Source organism: Cynoglossus semilaevis, chromosome 12 (genome assembly GCF_000523025.1).
Source record: "Cynoglossus semilaevis isolate Cse_v1.0 chromosome 12, Cse_v1.0, whole genome shotgun sequence".
NCBI classification, from domain to species: Eukaryota; Metazoa; Chordata; class Actinopteri; order Pleuronectiformes; family Cynoglossidae; genus Cynoglossus; species Cynoglossus semilaevis.
In genome coordinates this window covers 11,931,683-11,950,761 of record NC_024318.1, presented here as the reverse complement: position 1 = coordinate 11,950,761, position 19,079 = coordinate 11,931,683, and the positions used below count along the sequence as shown (strand labels likewise).

The window sequence follows — 19,079 nt, the reverse complement described above, 5'->3', positions numbered from 1 at the left end:
TCTTCTGCAGAATCTGCTGAGAAGGCATCACCCTCCAACATTTAGTCAACAAAGAACTAGGCTGTGTGAGCAGCAGACTTTTATATTTATATATATGTGATAAATCTTTAGTAATAATAATATTACACCATTTCATTTGTTAATATGTAAACCATCAGAAACATGTTTTCCACAATAAGGTTCTTGAAATATGTCAGAATCAGAGAATTCTAGGGGAACACAGCTTTGGATTATTACAATGGGAGCCAAAATGTATAAGGAGAACCAGAATTTATAATGTCAAATTCAGTTAAAGTCAGCACACTCGGACCAAAAGATTTTTTTCCATTAACTCTCAACATGTCTTCCCTGATTCTCTTTATACATTCTTACATTTTTAAAGGCTTTCACCAAGAGTAACAAAGGTGTTTGATGTATCAGCTTATTTAAGTGATATTGATTTTAAACAATATTTGCATTGAAGTGGTAGCAGATATGTCCCTTAATTGCTGAATTTTTAATGCACACATTTTCCTGTAATAGATTACATGATTTATAATGTTCTCTTTGAAATTTCTTTTTAGGTTTATCATTTTAGAGTTAATGCAGTTTATATTGATTCCAGTGTCGTTAATAGAAGCTTAATTATAACTAAAGTTTTCTCCGGACCCTTCAAAGTTGTTTTGATCTACCTTTAGGCTTATTTCAACCCTAATTTTGAAATAAACATTTTAACTTTTCAGAATAAAAAAAAAACCCAAACAGACAGAATAGTTTCCTTGACCAAAGTCTCATTTGTGTAAGCCCTGTATAAGCATCCAATGGCTGTTTTTCTTTTCTTTATGCCCTAAAACATGCTGCCAAGTGAATAATTTGTGCTAAAAATTCTCAAAAAATCCCCATTATATTTGAACATGTCAAAAATATCACTAAAATAATACTTAATACTCATGAATAATGATCACGATAATAATAATGATAATAATAATAAAAATTATAAAAAAGGGATGATGGTATTGGATAATTGATTGACAGAAATTGATTTACAGTAAACACATTTTCTTCATAACAACCAGCTCTATGGTCAAATGAATCAGCTGATTTACAGTAAACACATTTTCTTCATCAAGAATGACTTAATCTGTATTTGAATTATTTATTTTTGTAGATTTTCACCAATGAGCTTTTCTGTTACACTCCTCAAAGCACGCTCTTTCTATCAAAGAAAACGTTCTAAGAGACTAACAGTAATCCAACTTAAATGAATGTCAGCGGTCAACTTTAGGGGGAGCGCTGATATTGGAGTTGTTTCTCTAACGGAAATAGGAATACGCTGTACAGTCCGTATTTCCTGTTGCAGTTCCGGCCCACGTGACACGAGTGTTAGCCGTTTGGGCTTCCAGCGGGCGTTAAAGTCCAAAAACTGGGCGGGGTGGCTCCATGTGATTGATTAAAATGGTGGGTTTTTGAAAACAATTGTCGGTTGTATTTTGTTTGAAATGCTAGTCGTTGGGTCGAGACAGTTAGTGCAATTTACGCTAGCATATGTGTCTCGGCAGCTAACGTTAGCTTTTGTCAGAAGTTAAAACGATTCGTAATTAGTTTTTCGTCCTAAATTATGAACATAGAGTTGTTAAGGTAAATAAGAAATTATTAATTATAATTACGGTTAACTACTAAACTAATTTTTGTTATACTATTGTTATCCTAAATTAAATTGGTAGGAAGTGTGTGTATAGTGAAGTATACCACATTATACCTATGATATATATATAATATATATATAACAAACTTGTTATTATTTACTTCTTTAAATACTCATTCAACACAGCTACATCTAAAGTATGTAATAACACCAATATATTATAATATTATTTTTTTATTATTTAGTTTTAATTAAACCATTTATTTTAGCTAAATCCTTATCAGGAACAACAGTGTTTCCGAAACACTGAGGCCAAGCTTGAGTTTTGATCCAATTACTGTAAATACATCCCTTGTGATCCGCTCTTCAGTTCACCCTAACTGTCCTCTGTGTTGTCCAGGAATGGTTGAGTGCATGCGGTTCGTCAGGGCAGGTGGCGCTGGTCCAGCTGACTGCAGTCAGTCTGTCCTCCATGGACAACCTGGAATACAGAGCGCGGTGCCTGTGTCTGATGGGGAAGTACCTGAGACTGCAGGCCCTGCAGGAGGATCCCATTTATGTCTGTGGAATCTGGAACAAAAACAAGCACGTAAGACACCAAGAATGACAAACATGTCTGAGGTTCTATAGACAGTTCGTCTGAGGTGAAGAGGCCTCAGTCTTTAACCACTCTTCCTGTTTGAGGTCACTGAGGGATACTGTCAGCAGATACTCCAAGTAGCAATAATTGTATCAGACAAAGTTGTATGGGGCCATCCATAGTATGCATTACTGATGTCCTTACAGTACATGTGACCCTATGATGGACTATTAAACTACCACGAGTGTACACTGGCCTCACCTGGTGACTAATGGAATCACCTTAAAAAAATAATTAACTGTAAAAACAAACAACAAAATCTGTTTTATACATTTTACACCAATGACCCAAACACAAAGGCTGCATTGGGTGAAACAACTAATTACAGAAATTGATGTTTGCTTACACAATAAAAGAAGTCTCCATGGTTAGCAGTAATCTCACGTGGGTCTGTTCTTCATTTTTTTTAATCTTGTGCAGGAAGCCTGGCCTGAAACCATTTCTGTCAAGGACGAAAACTCGACGGAAAAAGATAGTGAAGAGAATGGAACACGGTCCCAGGCGTCCTCTGCCAAAAGAGCTAAGATGAAGGTACATACCTCCTGACAAGTGAACCAGTTCCTTCTGATTCATGTCCAGCCAAACATTCACTCCAACGTTCAGGACATTCTACTGCTACATCTGCAGGTGTTCTGCACAGAGAGCTCAAAATAGTGTTCAGGACGAAGTAGTAGAAATCTATTTATGTGGTGGGATAACATTTGACTCTCAAATGGCAAGGATTCAAAATTGATATCCTCACACATTTTGTCAATTCCTTTGACCAACTCTTTGTACAGCTAAAATGTATTTTCATTCTCTTGTATGTGTGTGTTGACATGGAAAGGCATAACCTTTTAAAATATACAAAACATGGATTCATTAAACCATCCTGGAGAATTGTACACAAACAGAACTTTTAATGAGACACAACAGCATTAAACATGTGGTTTAGATTACTGTGGGTCAGTGCGTGGATGGATCACATGCTGCAGGCAGAGATTCAAGGAGACCGAAGAAGGAGATGAGCTCCTGTTTGGGGTAAAACAAAAAAACGCACAGGCTTGATTTAGTGTCTTTGACTGAGATTGTATAATAAATGAACTCTGGATAACACACACCCAATCACGCACACATACACTCCTACTGAAAGTGTTTTAAATCTGTCATAAAAATGTGTAATGTATAAAAATGTTTCCTACCTAAATCTCAAGTTTAATTATATAATCAGTTAAACTTGACTCTGAGCAAAGAATAAAACTATTGTTAAAAACTGTTTTAAAAAAAGTCTTTAGTTTTCATCATTTTTAGACTTTAGCTGCCTGACACTCCATGGCTGCTGTTGTCTGACCCTCCTCTTCCCCAGGAGGTAGATATTTTCATCGGAAAACACATCTGGACTGCAGGCAGGCTGGTCAATACATGCACATATGTTATATATAGCAATGCAAGCAATACATAGCATACAGAATTCCTGTCTTTAGGTCAGTAATACCTTCAAATACTCACACACACTGATGGTACACATACTGTACCTGTGTGTTTTCGTCCTGGTTGTACAACAGAGAAGGCTTCGTGCCCAGCGGTTGTTGTCACTGGCGACTGAGGCCCTCACTGAAGGTGTCAGCCTGGGTCTCCAACATAACATGCTGCCTTCACTGCTAGCTGAGGCTTGTATGAATATCTTGGCCTGTGTTGGTCCATCTGATCCTGCAGTGACAGGTCAATACCTCGCTCTCTTCCAGGTAAAAGGCTTCATATCACACAATATGTGCATTATACATGTACTGTACTGTACTTTGAGGTATGTTTTACTATTTAATATAATATATATTGCAGTGCCATTGTGTAGCACTTAACATGGCTGCTTTACACCTCTGCCTAACATGCAGAAGGTCCTGGGTTCAAATCCCATAGGAACCACACACTTAATTGCGCCTCCTATGGCAACGTGTGTGGTTTGCAAAGACTCACACTGTAAATTTCCTCATTGTGGGATTTCAATATGTACTATATGTAAAACATATAATTTACATGTTTAAATGTATAAATGAAAATCATCAGATCTAAAACCATTATATACAGTATATATATATATAATAATTATTATCTATGTCCTTCTGCTTCTACTTTATGTTGACTTACAGAATTACATTCTTTGAGACATCATACACATATGTAATAAAAAAAGCCATTACTTTCTTGCTCCTCTTCTCCTCTCTTTCATGTGCTTCATCAGTCTTCATCTCTGTTTTTAACACCAGAGCTGCTGCACCGTGTCAACGGCAGTAAAAGTCCTCACTTCTGCCTGTGCTGACACTGCTTCATCGCAGCTTTCAGCTCTGCTCAGCCTTCGCAGGAATCTGCTCCTCTCTCAGAAGGAGACGGCCTGCAGCATGCTGAAGGGAGTGGAGTTCTCCCTTAACAGCATCTCCAAGGTACCAGGTCGCAAACTTACCAACTTGTGATTTATGGAACCTGTCATAGCTGCCTTGGTAAAACCGCACAGTGAGGGGACACAATACTGGTGCAGTTAAAGCCTTTGCTGTGATTTACTGTATATATTTTTAGTGGCACAGCTTAAAACATATGCTAAAAGTTTTTTCTCTTTTGGATGGATATATGTGACCACAACAGGCAATGTAGGCAATAATTGTAATTAATTCATTATTGATTAGATAAAATATTATTTGACATTAACGAAAGGGCAGCTGGGTTAAGGCCTAACTTTACAGCTTTTTCTTTAACTTAATTTAATTATTTTTTCATCTAAGAGTTGCAGGCGACTTGTCTGAATAACTCATACAATAATGTAGGATTTCATATGCAAAGCAACCCTGCTGCAACGTCTACTTCTGCCCAGGATAAATATACCAGACTTTCAACCTTCATTTCAGAATTAAATGTACAGCATCTACAGTAAGAGAAAATTTTGCTGTTTGTTGATATCTTTTTGTAGTTGTCTCTGCTTCTAAAATACTTCCTGTCAATAACATTGCAGGTATTTACTCAGATGTCTATTAATCCCAACCACCTAAATATCCTCTCAGAGCTCCCACCAAACCTGAAGATTCTCCTGCTGCAGCACTCTGAGGATGGGTACCTGTTCATCTCTTTTACCTTTCTGTGCAAAAAAACATTGGTGAATTGTTTTGTTTCTTTGTGATGAATACGATCAGATGTAGACCAGATTAACCTTCTGTTAATCAGACCGGTTCTGTTTATAGTGTAGTTAACCAGCCACTAGAGGGCGTAATACAAAAATATATTTTTATATTATTATATTTTTTGTGGATTTTCAGGAATTATATACTTTACTATAACGGTAAAACAGTGCATGCAGCCTACAAGGTTATGTGAAGCTCTGAGGATCGAAGTGTTGATTAAATGATTGTGATTGTGTTTTTTTTGATCAGGTCAGAACTTTATGGTGCTTTGTATGAAGGGAACCAGATGTCAGAAAATCAAAAAGGAAAGACGACAGGTCAGGATGACTTCTGTTTTAAACCAATATCCACAATACAAACCAAGTAGACTTTAATCAAATGACTTCATTTGACTTTGTTGATATACCATTATACTGCAATATAAAATGACTACACTGATAGTACTGCATAATTTATTCCTGGCTTCAACATGCCACTGTAGACAGATACATGAAGAATTCTGATCCATCATCATCTGCTAGGTAAAGATAAAATTGAGGTTTACCGATGATAGAGGCTAAATGAGCTGAGTGGTCAGCAGCAGAAGACCAGCTGTCATAGGTCATCAAGTTTAATTACAGTCTTTTACAGAAGCAGATATCTACTGTAAATATTGAAACAAACACAGAAAAAAAGAATGGTTTGCAGCTGCAGGGTGAGTCAGTGGAAGGGGAGTGACGGGAGGATGGTGTAGAAGTACTCACAGGGACCAATTATAAATCTTTGTGTGTGTGCATGTCTGATCTTCTGTCAGTTCCATTGTTGCAGGTGCTCTGATGTGCTCTAAGGTGGTCAAGACATCGGTCTGCCCACAGGCTCTACTGACACTGAGGGAACAGACCAGGGCTTTTGGTCAGGACACTAGAAACGCCCTCTCTAAGAAAAACAGTGTGGAGAATTCTGAGAAGCATCAGGTTGTTACAGGTTTTATGTCTCCTTACAAATTGTTTAAAAAATTGTTAACTCACACTACTGCACTTCTTAACCAGACATTGTGTAACTGTGTTCACATGTTCTGACCTATTGAGGAGCCTGAGCAATAAACAGTTGTCCTGCTCGCAAAGAAATCCACACAGTCCTTAGTAAAAGACAACACAATGTCACATTTAATGTCTGATACCATTACTGGAGTATCTGCAGATACCAATCAAAAATAATTAAATGCAAAGACTTCTAAGACATTAATCACCATGTCCAAACTTCAAAACTCATTTAGCTTTTTGCACCATATTATAATTAATTAGACAGACACAGCAGAACCATATGATCATTAAAAAAGGAAATGTGAATGTGAAATTTAGTTTTTTTAATTTTTTAATTAGCAGTGTAAAAGCCTAGACTTCAATGTAATATCAGACAATTCCATTGTAGACCATAACTTAAAAATAAAAAAAAACAGTTTCTTCACCATCGAACCTACAGACATGTTAAATATCCACTGCTGCTCACGTTCGATCAGATACTGACAAGTGGTTCTTAGCTGTTTAACTTTCCTCTTCTTTGCCCATTAAATAACTTCACACAGCTGACATGATAACAATGCTACGCTAATGGACTGTCACTCATGTTGTATCTGCTGTTTACGTGACATAACAGGCCATTAACAAATGGCCTGTCAGACAAAGATAACTTTGTATTATTATGTGAGTGTTTAGGCTGATCCTGAATTTATGGCAAATATCATCAGGCTGGTAACAAATCAGTTATTCTCAACCAAAGACCCCAACCCAAACTTGGAACGTCTGTGTCAAAACTTTCAGTTTTGCACCTGTGATTTGCGACGACTGCATAGGTTACCAACTGAAGACACCAGAGATATGTTATCCATTAGAAGCTCAGTTACAATGCACCTTTTGACCACATGGTGGAGGATGACTGTATTTCTACACTAGCTGTGGCAGAAAGCTTGGAGATGTAGTTGATAATTAACAGGGATTATGTAAATATGATAAATTCATGGCAGTTTCTTAATTGACTTTTGCACCATTTTTTTTTTTGGATGTAACAGAAGAAATGTTTACTTCTGTTTCCTGTACAGAAAACAGATACAGATGGGAAATTGACATCTCACTTCAGCAAAATCATACAGGACACAGAAGAGTATCTGCATCCACTGCTCACACAGTTTGACTTCTCCTTCCTTAGGTGAGAAAACTGTCAGTCAACTCAGAATCCAGCTAGATTCTAAGCGGTATTTTTCGTTTCTATTGTTGTTGTTGTTTATGCTGTGTTGTCAGAAGCAGTCGCTCCAGGTGTCACAGTTGACTTTTATAGTTCATTATCCACTTTTCTTGACATTAATAACGCGCATCTTGTTTATCTTTACCGACACTTTTATCTGACCTCAAATCACCCACATCCTCACGTCCTTGTTGCACTATTTTGGGCCTTAGCAACATGATTAGTTTCCAATGAGAACTGTCAGGTGTTTGTGGATGAGAATAATTTCCTATTCTAAACTGTTGTATTACTGCTGTGGCACTTACTCCAACAACCTTTCATCTATCCTATGTCTCAACGTTTTCCAGGTTTCAGGCTGCATCACAGGCTGAACTAGAAATATCAAAACCAAAAGACAAAGTGGAAAAAGGAAGTTTTAATAAAGGTAGGCTGTGGTGGGTGTGTCCGTTTGTCATGTGGTCCAGTTGTCCTCTTTGTCTTTCGTTTAAACACAATATTACATTTGTTCTAAGTGATACATGCTGAGCCAAGCGCTATAAAAAAGTACTTTAGCAGAAATCTCAATACAAATTTTATACACAGCCTTTGTGATAAAAAAAACTGATGAGGGAAGAAATTATTTTGTTTATTTGTGTTCACACAGACAAATTGCCTGTAGACTCAGGTGAGTATTTGGTGTTGCTGGCTGACAGGAAGTTGCTGGATTTGCCCCTGGAATCCTTGCTCATCCTTCGAGGAGAGGGCGTGATCTCTATTTCTCGAGACTTTTCCCTTCAGCTGCTTCACAGTCGGCTGAACGGAGAGGAATTAGAGCGAGGTATGAAGACACACTCATGCCCTCAGTAGTTGTTTTTAATTTATTTTATTCCGTGAATATCCTGATGGTTTATTAACAAAAACCCTTAACCTGTCTGGACAATGATTAAGCTATAATATTACTGCTAATACTGACCAGGGATATGAGCAGCTATTATGTTGAGATTTGCCTTTCATTAGTATTGTATTATTTTTTAATCAGAGACCCTCCATACCAAAATACACCCCAGAGCCACCTGTGCTTTACTGCAAAGCTACAGAGCCAAGTAACTGTATTCAAGCTAATACTTCAGTACCCGGTCATACAGTAACACAGACGGTGACATCACAGTATTCAGCTAATCAGCTGTGGCCCAGGGCCAAATCCAGCCCAATCCCAACTTATTTTGAAATCTGACTGGATTTCAAAGTTGTGAGGATCAAAGAGAACATTTCATGTGGTCTGCGTTATTAAAGAAACTGAAAAAAAAAAACAAAAAAAACCCAAACTTTTGTATTCTGGTCCAGAAGACCAGATAATTAGAGAGTCTGTGTACAGTCTGTACTCACCATCCTATGGGGCTGTGTAGTGTGGGGCGAATAGCCTCTGGAAAATCTAATAAAAGTGGGTCATGGGTAAAAGGCCAGGTGAGGGGCAGCTAAAGAAGACTATCATTAATAACCTATCACCTAGTCTGTAGGGTTCCAGGACCTTGCCTTTACCTCCTGGGACACAAAGTGTCTCCAGTGGGTTTATGACCTGCAGGGGAAACCAAGGTGTTCCATTACTGACTCTACCTGTTCTTGGAGCCTAGATTATAGTCAGAGTCACTACTACTACTGATAATAATAATAATAATAATAATAATAATATGATAGATCGGATCAGATCAAATCATTTTTCTTATGGCATATTTTAATGACTGCAGTATTAAATGGTGAAAAAGAGAAAAATAAAAGTTATTTTTCTCTCCTGTTACCATAGTGATGACATTTCAGGATTAGTCATACATGGAGAAAAGTCAACCTGTGAAGACAATTAATCTTCTTCTTTGTGGTGCTTTACAAAATTTACAATCTACATCTACATCAGACATGTTGGCAAAACAAAGTATAAAGTATTTGGTCAAAAAATTTAAGGAAGTGTTGATATAAAAAAAATATAATATAACGAGAAACTGGATTTTCACAAAGATAGTGTTATTAAATCATTAGAACTTTATGAGTTGGAAAATCAGTATCATAAATGTGAAAGTTTTGATTTGATATTAATAATGTTAGCTCTGTTAATCAAGGGTTTTTGATTAATTAACTCATGCAGACTGAAAAGAACACTTACTATTATATACTGTATATATATATTCTTACACCAATGGCCTTTCAGCATGTCAGACTATCCAGCTGAGCTTAGCTTGGCAGCGCCGAGCTAAGTGACAAGGTTTGAGTGTGTCTGACTCTCGAGGCAGAAATCACTGTCTGAGTCAGCATGGCTACTCATGAACAAATGTAAAGAGTCAGGAAACGTTTTTGAAGTAAAAGTGAATTATTTGTTTACACAGGTCAAGAAGGAGTCCATGAATTTTATTTTAATCTGTGCTTTTTTTATGCTGACTTCACCAAAATCAGTTTTTGTCCAACGAGGAAACACTGTGTCAAAGATTCAAATTAAATCATTTCATGTGGCTTCACCAGAGCTTATTATGCATATGATCTTAAAGAGTCTTATAAAGTGCAGCTGATCCAAACTTTGTCAAAAATACTACACATAATCACATTTGGCCTGTAGTACAATAAATGTCCACCAGTGCACCACCATTTGGGTAAATACACATTACTTTCAATTATCTCATAGAGACTGCATTACATGTCTGCTCCCTACACAAATGCTATGCAGTCTTTATCACAGACCAGCGCCCATATCTGTCGCCTGCTTCCTGTTTGTGACAGTTGAAAGTGACAACAAGAAAGCAAGCAGAGTCGGCAAAGGAAGCAAGGGGAGGGCGGATCAAAGCCAAAGAATCAAAGTGGTGAGTTCAGTAAATTAATCTCAGCCTGGCAGATACACACAGCAGAATTGCTTTTTAGCTGCTATTAAATGAACTTTTCCTTAAACTCCTCCTGCGTCTCTTTTATGTGTGACTTTTTCAGTCAATTACAGTCATAGGTTTTTGGCGAAGATCCTGCCTTTATGGGATCTTAGGTCCTGCCCTTCACTGCTGCCACTGTATTTTCACTGACTGTAATTTTTGTTTCCTTTTTTTTCTTTTTATCCACAGACTCCTGACACACCATCAAACACCTTCCCAGTCGACAAACAAAACCTTAAATGTATCTTTTTGTAAAAAACAAACAAACAATGTTTTATATAAGATGTAATGCAGAATTATAAAGATTCATTTACATCAGTTCTTTCTTCCTGACATGGACCTGCAGATATTATTGAGCCTCACAACAACAGCAGTAAATCTGGTATGTACTTGTAATGCAATAGAGAAAATACCATTGTGATTGACTCAATCCTCAGCACTGTTATGTTTGTGGTCATGTTCAACACCACTCATTGTGACGCCTGAAGAAACCAACATGGCCCAGAGAATTTCACAGATGATGGAAACTCACTGTAAAGAATTGAACCATTTGTGGGAGGAGTTTAAAGGAATTAAACAAAAAAGGTACATTTATTACATTTATTACCAACCATAAATACCATGTATTTTATACATACTGTATGTGCTCTTCTATCCTGATTTATTAATTTCTCTGTTCAGTCTGACGGACCTGGAGCAGCTCCTGTGCAAATGCAGTGCCTTTATTTACCAGGGAAACGAGCAATTTATGGCCAAGATTCCACCTTCCAAACTTGTGTCCCTCAGTCTTTGTGGTAAGTCCTGAGCTTTTTATTTCTATCGGTGAGAATAGAACCTGGGATCTTTAATAGTCTAGGTGGTCAAGCTGGGCTTGATACTACTGCGTCCCCAAATCCCAAGTTATATTATGTCAGGATAATTCCTACAAATGGATATTCTCACCAAAGTATGATATTTTTTACACCTAAATAAATAATAACTTGGCATTCCCTTAGGGGGTGGACCTCATACTTTGTAAACCTCTGCCTTAGACAATAAATGCTGGGACTCATCTAATAAACACTCTTTACATAACTAATGACCTTCTTCAGTTTGTCTTTCACCGATTGACACATTTAAAAACAACCGTGACCAAACGTTCACAACACCTTCACAACACAAAGGCAGGAAGTCTGAGAAGGACTGGACTTTCCGACATGACTGACAGTGTCAGACCTGCCCTACTCAACGCCGCAGGGTTGACATATGTGTCATCCATGGCCTGGTGTTGCTGCATCTAACTATAGTGTGACTGACACCAAGTCTGAAAACCAGCTGTTACTAAGACCTCGTTCTTCATCAGTGTGTCATCAAGTGGGGGCAGATTTGTGTTTTCTCAGAAAAATAAACAGAGCCTTTCACTGAACCTACTGCACCTGTATCTGTGTTCTACATCTTTATCATGTCTCACTTCATCCCTGCATATTTTTATTCATTCTAGTAGGACAAAGATTAAGTGTTGCCCTAACACCTTAGCCTTATACTTGTGGCTTTACCCTGGCGTAGAAGAAGAAATAACTGTGGACACGGCGCAAGCCACAGTCAGTCCTCACTCTCATTAAACAGTGTTTGTATGTAAGTTAAATGATTTCTTTCAGGCAACATCCCGCTAAAAGCCTCGTGGATGCTAAGGCATGACTTAGTGTTATAATTTTCCATTTTAGTTCAAAGTCCACTGTCAGCTGCAGCTGATTTAACATCGGCCCACGGCAAATGCGTCATTTTCATTTATGAAACAGAACTGCACACTGTATAATGAATGCACTGAATGTCTTTATATAGATATTCCCTGCTGTCTAAAAGTCATTGGAAAAAAAACACATCAAGTGAATTAAATGTGAAACAGCAGCAGACGGTGCAGACACTATTTTAATTACCTATTTACCTTTAACCCTCATACCCAAATACAGTATTTATCATAGGAAACTCTCAGAGGTCCAACTCTGTCTTGATGTGCGCTGCAGTAAACATTTATCACTTAATGTAAGATCTGTTTAGTCCTAGCTACGACACAAACTCGCATTAATGTACATTAACGCAGCTTCTTTAAATAACCCCCAGGGCAGGTTGTACACTAATGAAGGTACTCTGTATTTATTTTTATACATTCCTATATGTCCTAAAGTTTAACACATTAAAATGAATAAAACCAGAGGCACCCGCCTCGTTGCCACTACTATATATATATATATATATGTGTGTGTGTGTGTGGGGGGGTATATGTATTTATATACTGAATATATATTATGTTATTAAAAAAGAGAAATTAGACTTGATGCAAGCTATGGTCAAGGAGATATGATAAAACAGTGATCTAAGTGGAGGATTCTTTAAAGAGCTGGAACACTATAGGAGTTCAGTGGTCTGATGTAACAGCTCTGTGGCAAAGCAAGGGCTATTTTTACCTCACTTCACTGACATACTCAATGGTTTAATGGTTGCAGACACGTGGGTTCTGTTGTTTTTTTAACAATTTCTTCAAATTATTTGTAACGTTCTAAAATTTGAGAAATAACCTAAAGGTTTGTTTGTTACTGTCTGAGACGGCTGACATTCAGAATTTCCTACAGGATGTTGAGAAAAGACTAACGAAAGAAAGATAACTGGAAGCTTTGATGCTATGGTACAGTTGTGTGTCATCAGCGTATAGATTTTTTTATTGGCTTTTTTGAAGTTTGACTTTCCCCCGTTGAAGTTGTTGACTGTCACAGTTTAATGTTGTAGTACACGCCTTCTCATCTCACGTCTGTATGTGTTTAATGACAACTGTATGTAAGAGAGGCTTTTGTGAATTGTAATACAGGTTTGATACCATGTAAAAAGAGGGAGAAGTGACCAGTGTGATCAATGAGTATTACGATTGAAATTATATCTGCCAGGATAAAAGAAAGTGTTCATGGACAGATGTTCTTAGAAAGCTGCCATTATTTATCCCAGTGTCGTTGTTGTAATAACCGCAATTGTTGTATATTTTTCAGAGTGTCGACTAGCTCTGCTCTTTGAACAGGCACAGAACAATGGCAGCGCTTTTGGCCAGTCAAACTGTGACATGCACAAAAGGTAATCAAATGACTTTATTCAAACACGTCTATTCAATCGTCTTTGGAATATTATTTTTGAAGCTTGGTCTACGGATAATCGTTATCATTATATTTATTTATTTTTTTACTTTTTTGGTCAAAACATTTTTTCAGGCCAGATCAGTTGTTCCTGGAGAAACATTCGGAGACTGCTTTGCTGTTGAGTTTAGCTGGGGTTAGCTGTGTCGTCCTCAATCAGTGGCCATGCAGCCTTGAAGAGAACCTGTACAACATGGCAATGATCCTGGACCGTACGTTTATTTCCCGCTTTTTATACACTGCCAACTTCTAGTGCAGTGAATCTTCTGTCTTCATCTTCTAAAACTTTTACACCTCCTCTGGTGTCTTCCTCTTTTCCATCCTTTCAGCTCCCACTTAAACATTCCCTTCTCCAAAATGCATACTACGTATTATCATAGAATAAATCACACCACAGATTTTCGGAAATTGTGTTTATAATAACATACACTCTACTGTATTTTGTCGTCTTTCAGATCTGCTAAGGGCAGGATGGACCCCAGGTCAAACTCTGCACAGTTTGAGAAAAAAGAACAGGAAAGATCCTGAAAAATTCTTTGGTACTGAAGTGCAAATTCTTCTTTTGGTTTTTATTTCTTCCTTTTTTTGTAGAAATATTTAAATCTGATTGATCACATGGTAGTTGTGCATTATGGAAATTAATCAGAATTAATCATGATTAATAAATGGATGGACAATGGAATTAATGGCTATACATGGCAGGTCATTCTGTACATTTCAGTCTGATAAACAATAACCCGATTTTTATTTTTACTTTGACAGCCATAATTTATAGTTTATAATGAATCAAAAAGCGTCTTATTATCTTTTTTTTTTTTTACATTTGTATAGATTTTAGTGTGTGGTTGTTAAGGTTTAGTTAAAAACATGAATATCAAAACCATATCACGAGTCTATTTCTAACTCTTAAAAAATCTCTTTCCTTACAGATCCTTACAGAGAGGAAGAGGAAGAGGATGATTCCCAAAAAACGATTACCCCTAGACCAACCTCCAACTTGGTACTCTACGGACTACCTAACCTAATTTTTACCTGATATTCTAGTGTACAGGTGTCAAACTCAGGCCCGGGGGCCAAATCTGGTCCATGGTGTAATTATATTTGGCCCACCATTATATCAAATGTGTATTAGAGCTGGTCTGCCATTATATAGCCACTATATACTGGCGGGATTTGTAGTATTAGCAATGTATGTACGATATTATAGCAGATACATTTTTGGATGTTCTTTTGTTGGCCTGTAAAAAAAGATTTACACATTCTCTCTGATTATATATTTGATGTTTACACGATTCCTTTTGCTGTGCGAAGCTTACATTAAGATATAACATATAACACCAATATATCTGCCTGCTCAGCACACAGCTGCTGCACTCAGCGCTCACGGAGAGAGCGAGGCTAAGGGCGATGCATCCTATACATGGCTTGTATTATTAAAATGTCAATGTCAATGTTACGTACCAGAAAATGTAGCACAAGGTACAGGAAAAACGACTGCACGCTTTGAAACGTTATGTTTTCCAATTCTGCAGTATGTGTGGAAATACAGAGCAGCCGAGGGCAACAAAATTCAAAACTCCACTGAAAACTGTATTTTCTCATGTCATGTGAAATGTTGATTATCTTGTTTCACACATAACAACATCAGACTCCTGAAACTGATTTGTTTGTGTCCAGTCTAAATGATGTGCCACTCTTTTAGTCACACACTGACGATCAGATTGCGCAGCGTCTGTCACACAGGCCGGAGTGTAGTTCAAAACAAATTGGCCACAGAACATCTGCCATTGTAAAATAGCATTTAAAGAAATGATTGTTTAGAATCACGTCTGCTGGTTTCTAAGAGTGTATTTTTCAGCAGCTGACATTTAGAACCCACTGCTGGATGCCACCTGTCTTATTGACTTATTGTGATGAATTCTGTTACCAACTGTCACTCCCAGCAGCCTGCTTTCGTTTCACCTCTGGGCAACCTGGCTCCACATGCCTGTGGGCAGAAGGCACAGTCTCCATGTGCAACTTTTTCCAAAGTTTTCTTAACGACATGGTTCATTTGTTTGTGACTGATGTTCATCATCATCATTTTTAATATGTCAAAAGTATTTATTAAGAAAGTCAAAAAGGTTGTGGAACATATTGAGAGGTAAAAGATCTGTGTGAATGTTTTTTTATTGGATAATAAGTGATGTCTCACCATTTACTCCCCACCAGCTGTGCTCAAATTACAGACACTATGAGACATCTGTTACCCCACTGACACACACAGTATAGTGGTCTCCATTCCCAAATATGCATCATGTAAACCAATATTCTTAACCACAGGGGCGTGGCCCAAACCTGGGCCACTAATGCCACCTACAGGGGCCGCAGGTATTTGTTTTATTGAATACAAATCAAAACCCTGAGTAAGGTGAATTAAAAATGTACCATGGTAATATTTAATGGGCTGTGGGCCTCTATGTACTGTAACAATTGGGCTGCAAGGTCAAAAAGGTCAAGAACCCCTGATGTAAACTTTAGCAATGTGACAGAGCTAACCTATAGTTAGTCGAAAAAAACGTGTTTTCCGAAATGACTGATCTTGAAGGAAGGCCCATTTTGAGGAAGAAGTAGAAGAAGCTGGCTGAAATCCATTTACATGCAGGATTGGTCTGTGGGATGCAGAGACAGGCAGGGCTACGTTTCCTGCCACAGTGTCTCAGGAGACTTTTCATATTTTCTCCAGTGTAATTCTACTTAATAATTTACTGACAAAGGCTGTCAGAAGGGAGAGAGACAAGCTATTAGGCAGCTATTAGGATTGTGTGGGCCAAGTGAGGAGGTCCTGAAGTCACAGTGGAAGAAAGGCTGGTTATATTTAGACGGTTGCTGCCTATTAAGGAAATTTATAGTGAGGAAATTACAGAGGAAAAAGTTTTTGATGTCAAAAAAGTGAAATATAATTGTGATGTGTGTAAAAAGGTCTTCATTCGTTTTAACAAGCAACATTTTAAACAGTTAAAAAAACAAACAAAAAAAAAAACAAACCCCTGTGATTAACAAACTTGTCTCACATTTTTATACCAACCAGACAGTGTAGCTGTAATGGCCTCTGCCGTAAACCTTATGTCTGGTGAGTAGCAGATGTGCAGAAAGAATGATTTACTATGCCACTGTAGTACAGGAAGTTCTCTGACCTTTTGATTTTTAGCTTACCTCAGGAACTGAGGCAGGTCTTGTGAAATCAAATAATAAATGTTGGAGAATCCCTGCAGGTAAACGCACTAACACACACCTTGACAATAACCCAGGTTTAGGAAAAGGTTAACAAAAGCATTCCCATTCTCTTGAATGACCAGCTTCCTGTCCCACCATCCAAGCAAGGGAGGCAATGTGAGTAAATACGACATGGTAGACATGTAGAATACCAACAGGTTTCTTGGCATTGGTGCAGTGGTGTCTCCCCAAAGAATGGACTGCCCCCGGCAACAGTGTGTCTTTGAGCTTGTCTTTTAAATATCACTTTTTATCATCTTTTGTCCTTTGAGTCTTATTTGTTTTATAAAACCTCCATCATGCTTTGTTTAAAAAGGCCAGGATCAGCTAGGAGAGAGTAACTGCTGTCATTCATATAAATCATTTGAAAGCTGTTTGAAAGTGTTTTTCTAAGAATTCACTCCGCAATTATTCCTTAGAGCCAATTAGCAGTGTCTGTCTGTAAGAGCGTTCTTAAAGTACTTAAGTACTTAAGTACTTTTTTGATTGTGACGAGGGGACGGTAAGAACGCTTTTCTGTTCTACTTTCTACTATTACTCCAAATTGTTGCTCTACCTTTTTAGACTTTATCTCTAACAGGATGCTAAGGTCTGATCTGAGTCTCTGTCACTGTCTAACAACAGGAACTGACAGAGCACAGCCAGGCTCGGGTATTTTAAGCTCCATAACTGTAATTTCCTGTTATCTTTGCAAACAAAGTCAATGATCCTGGAGTGAGGAAATGTAAGATTTTAGGTTCTTTAAGGTCACAGCAGTGGGTCTGGACACAATGGTTGGTCCCTGAGAATATAGAAATGATGTAGGTGGTGGTTCGTGCTCTTGCCTCACAGCAGGAGATCACTGGTTTGATCCCTGGGGGGTGACTCATGAGCTTTCATTATGTCGTTGGCATGTCTTTCCTCCCTGTGTGTCCCTGCCACTGTCCAAAAACAAAAACAGGCAGGACCATAGATGTGAGTGAGAGTGAAAAAAGTTTAAATTCATAAATGAATGTGTTTTGGTCAGGATCAATTTTCATTTCAATACATTCTATTTTTCTTTTTTTCTTCTTCTTTCTTTTGTGTGTGCTTGTGGGAGGGTGAAGTACAAGTCCTATCGACAAAAGGAGGCGCTGCAGGACTAATCTGTATTCATACCATCCATAATTATAACCCTCTCCAATTTTAACATAAAAACAAGGTTCTATTTGTGGTTCACTCGAAGGACGGCATGTGTCAAACTTTTATGAGCCAGGGGTCCAAAAGGTGAGACAGAAACGTTTTTTGTCTCATCCTACCACTCCTAGGTGATCAGCCTGATCTTAAAGAAATATCTTCAGATTTCATATTCAACAGACTACTTGAATAATTTACAAAGTTTCCAATCCATTTGTCAGTTGCACTCCTGTCTTGCAGAGGTCGGGAATAAGGCCATAACGGAGTCAAAACAACAGCCTGACTGGCTGTGTGATAAATATAAGGTGATGAGTTGGAGTAAGAACGGCTGCAGAGTAAAGAAAGAATCAGCCATTAAAGAATCATTTTACTAAGAAATGCTGTCAGAACAAACAATAAAACAACAAGACTTGAAGCTCGCTCTAAATCGCACATTTTTACTGATTTCACTTTTTTATTACTTGAAATGAGTCTGTGTTCCGTCGTCATTGAAGCAGCTATAGTTTTCACCTGACAGCCGTCACAAATCTGTATCATTTTGTATGGAATTAGGAGACAGGAGAAGACGTTTATCACCTCATTAATTCATTTCCAGCAGTGTGAATGTGCTAAGATGACAGGTGGTGGAAAAATGATAAAAAACGTTTTAGTTTGTAGTCAATCGGAAACACGTCTGTGCTTAATTTAACTGTCAGTGTAATTCAATAACTCAAGGTACCATTTGAACGGCAACCTAACAACCAATAGTGCTGAAAATGAAACCCCAGAAAAGACTAGTCCTCTGAGAGCACTGTCAGTTATTCCATTATGACATTTCTTAGAAATGTCTCCTTCACCCAACCTGTGAATCAGGAGAACTGCTGACACCGGCAGATAAACAGGGAAATGTCATGCTTTTATTTATCACAGCGTTACGTATTTGCACATGTATGGAACACACAGAGACACAGAGACACAGTCTGTTTCCTGGAAATTGAGGAGCAATAATAATGCTTGCAT

The 19,079-nt window shown here is 37.8% G+C and overlaps 1 protein-coding gene across 2 annotated transcripts; it reads left to right on the top strand.

Annotated features, from left to right (window-relative positions):
• Window positions 1-1,285: 1,285 nt before the first annotated feature.
• On the top strand, window positions 1,286-15,246 carry LOC103387521 (cilia- and flagella-associated protein 46-like). 2 transcript variants are annotated; one of them, XM_008322202.3, is made up of 20 exons: window positions 1,286-1,437; window positions 2,025-2,213; window positions 2,685-2,795; window positions 3,809-3,988; window positions 4,508-4,681; window positions 5,245-5,342; window positions 5,660-5,727; window positions 6,218-6,363; window positions 7,488-7,594; window positions 7,978-8,054; window positions 8,274-8,447; window positions 10,373-10,452; window positions 10,702-10,753; window positions 10,859-10,894; window positions 11,001-11,097; window positions 11,194-11,306; window positions 13,530-13,611; window positions 13,746-13,882; window positions 14,126-14,209; window positions 14,600-15,246. In XM_008322202.3, exons 1-20 carry the CDS (start codon window positions 1,435-1,437, stop codon window positions 14,704-14,706), a joined length of 2,115 nt encoding a protein of 704 aa, XP_008320424.1. In that variant the 5' UTR covers window positions 1,286-1,434; the 3' UTR covers window positions 14,707-15,246. The 2 variants fall into 2 exon arrangements, 1 of the variants encoding a protein (XP_008320424.1); XR_003051310.1 differs by lacking the exons at window positions 14,126-14,209; window positions 14,600-15,246 and having other exon boundaries at window positions 11,001-11,096; window positions 11,192-11,306; window positions 13,746-13,766.
• The last annotated feature ends 3,833 nt before the right edge of the window (window positions 15,247-19,079 follow it).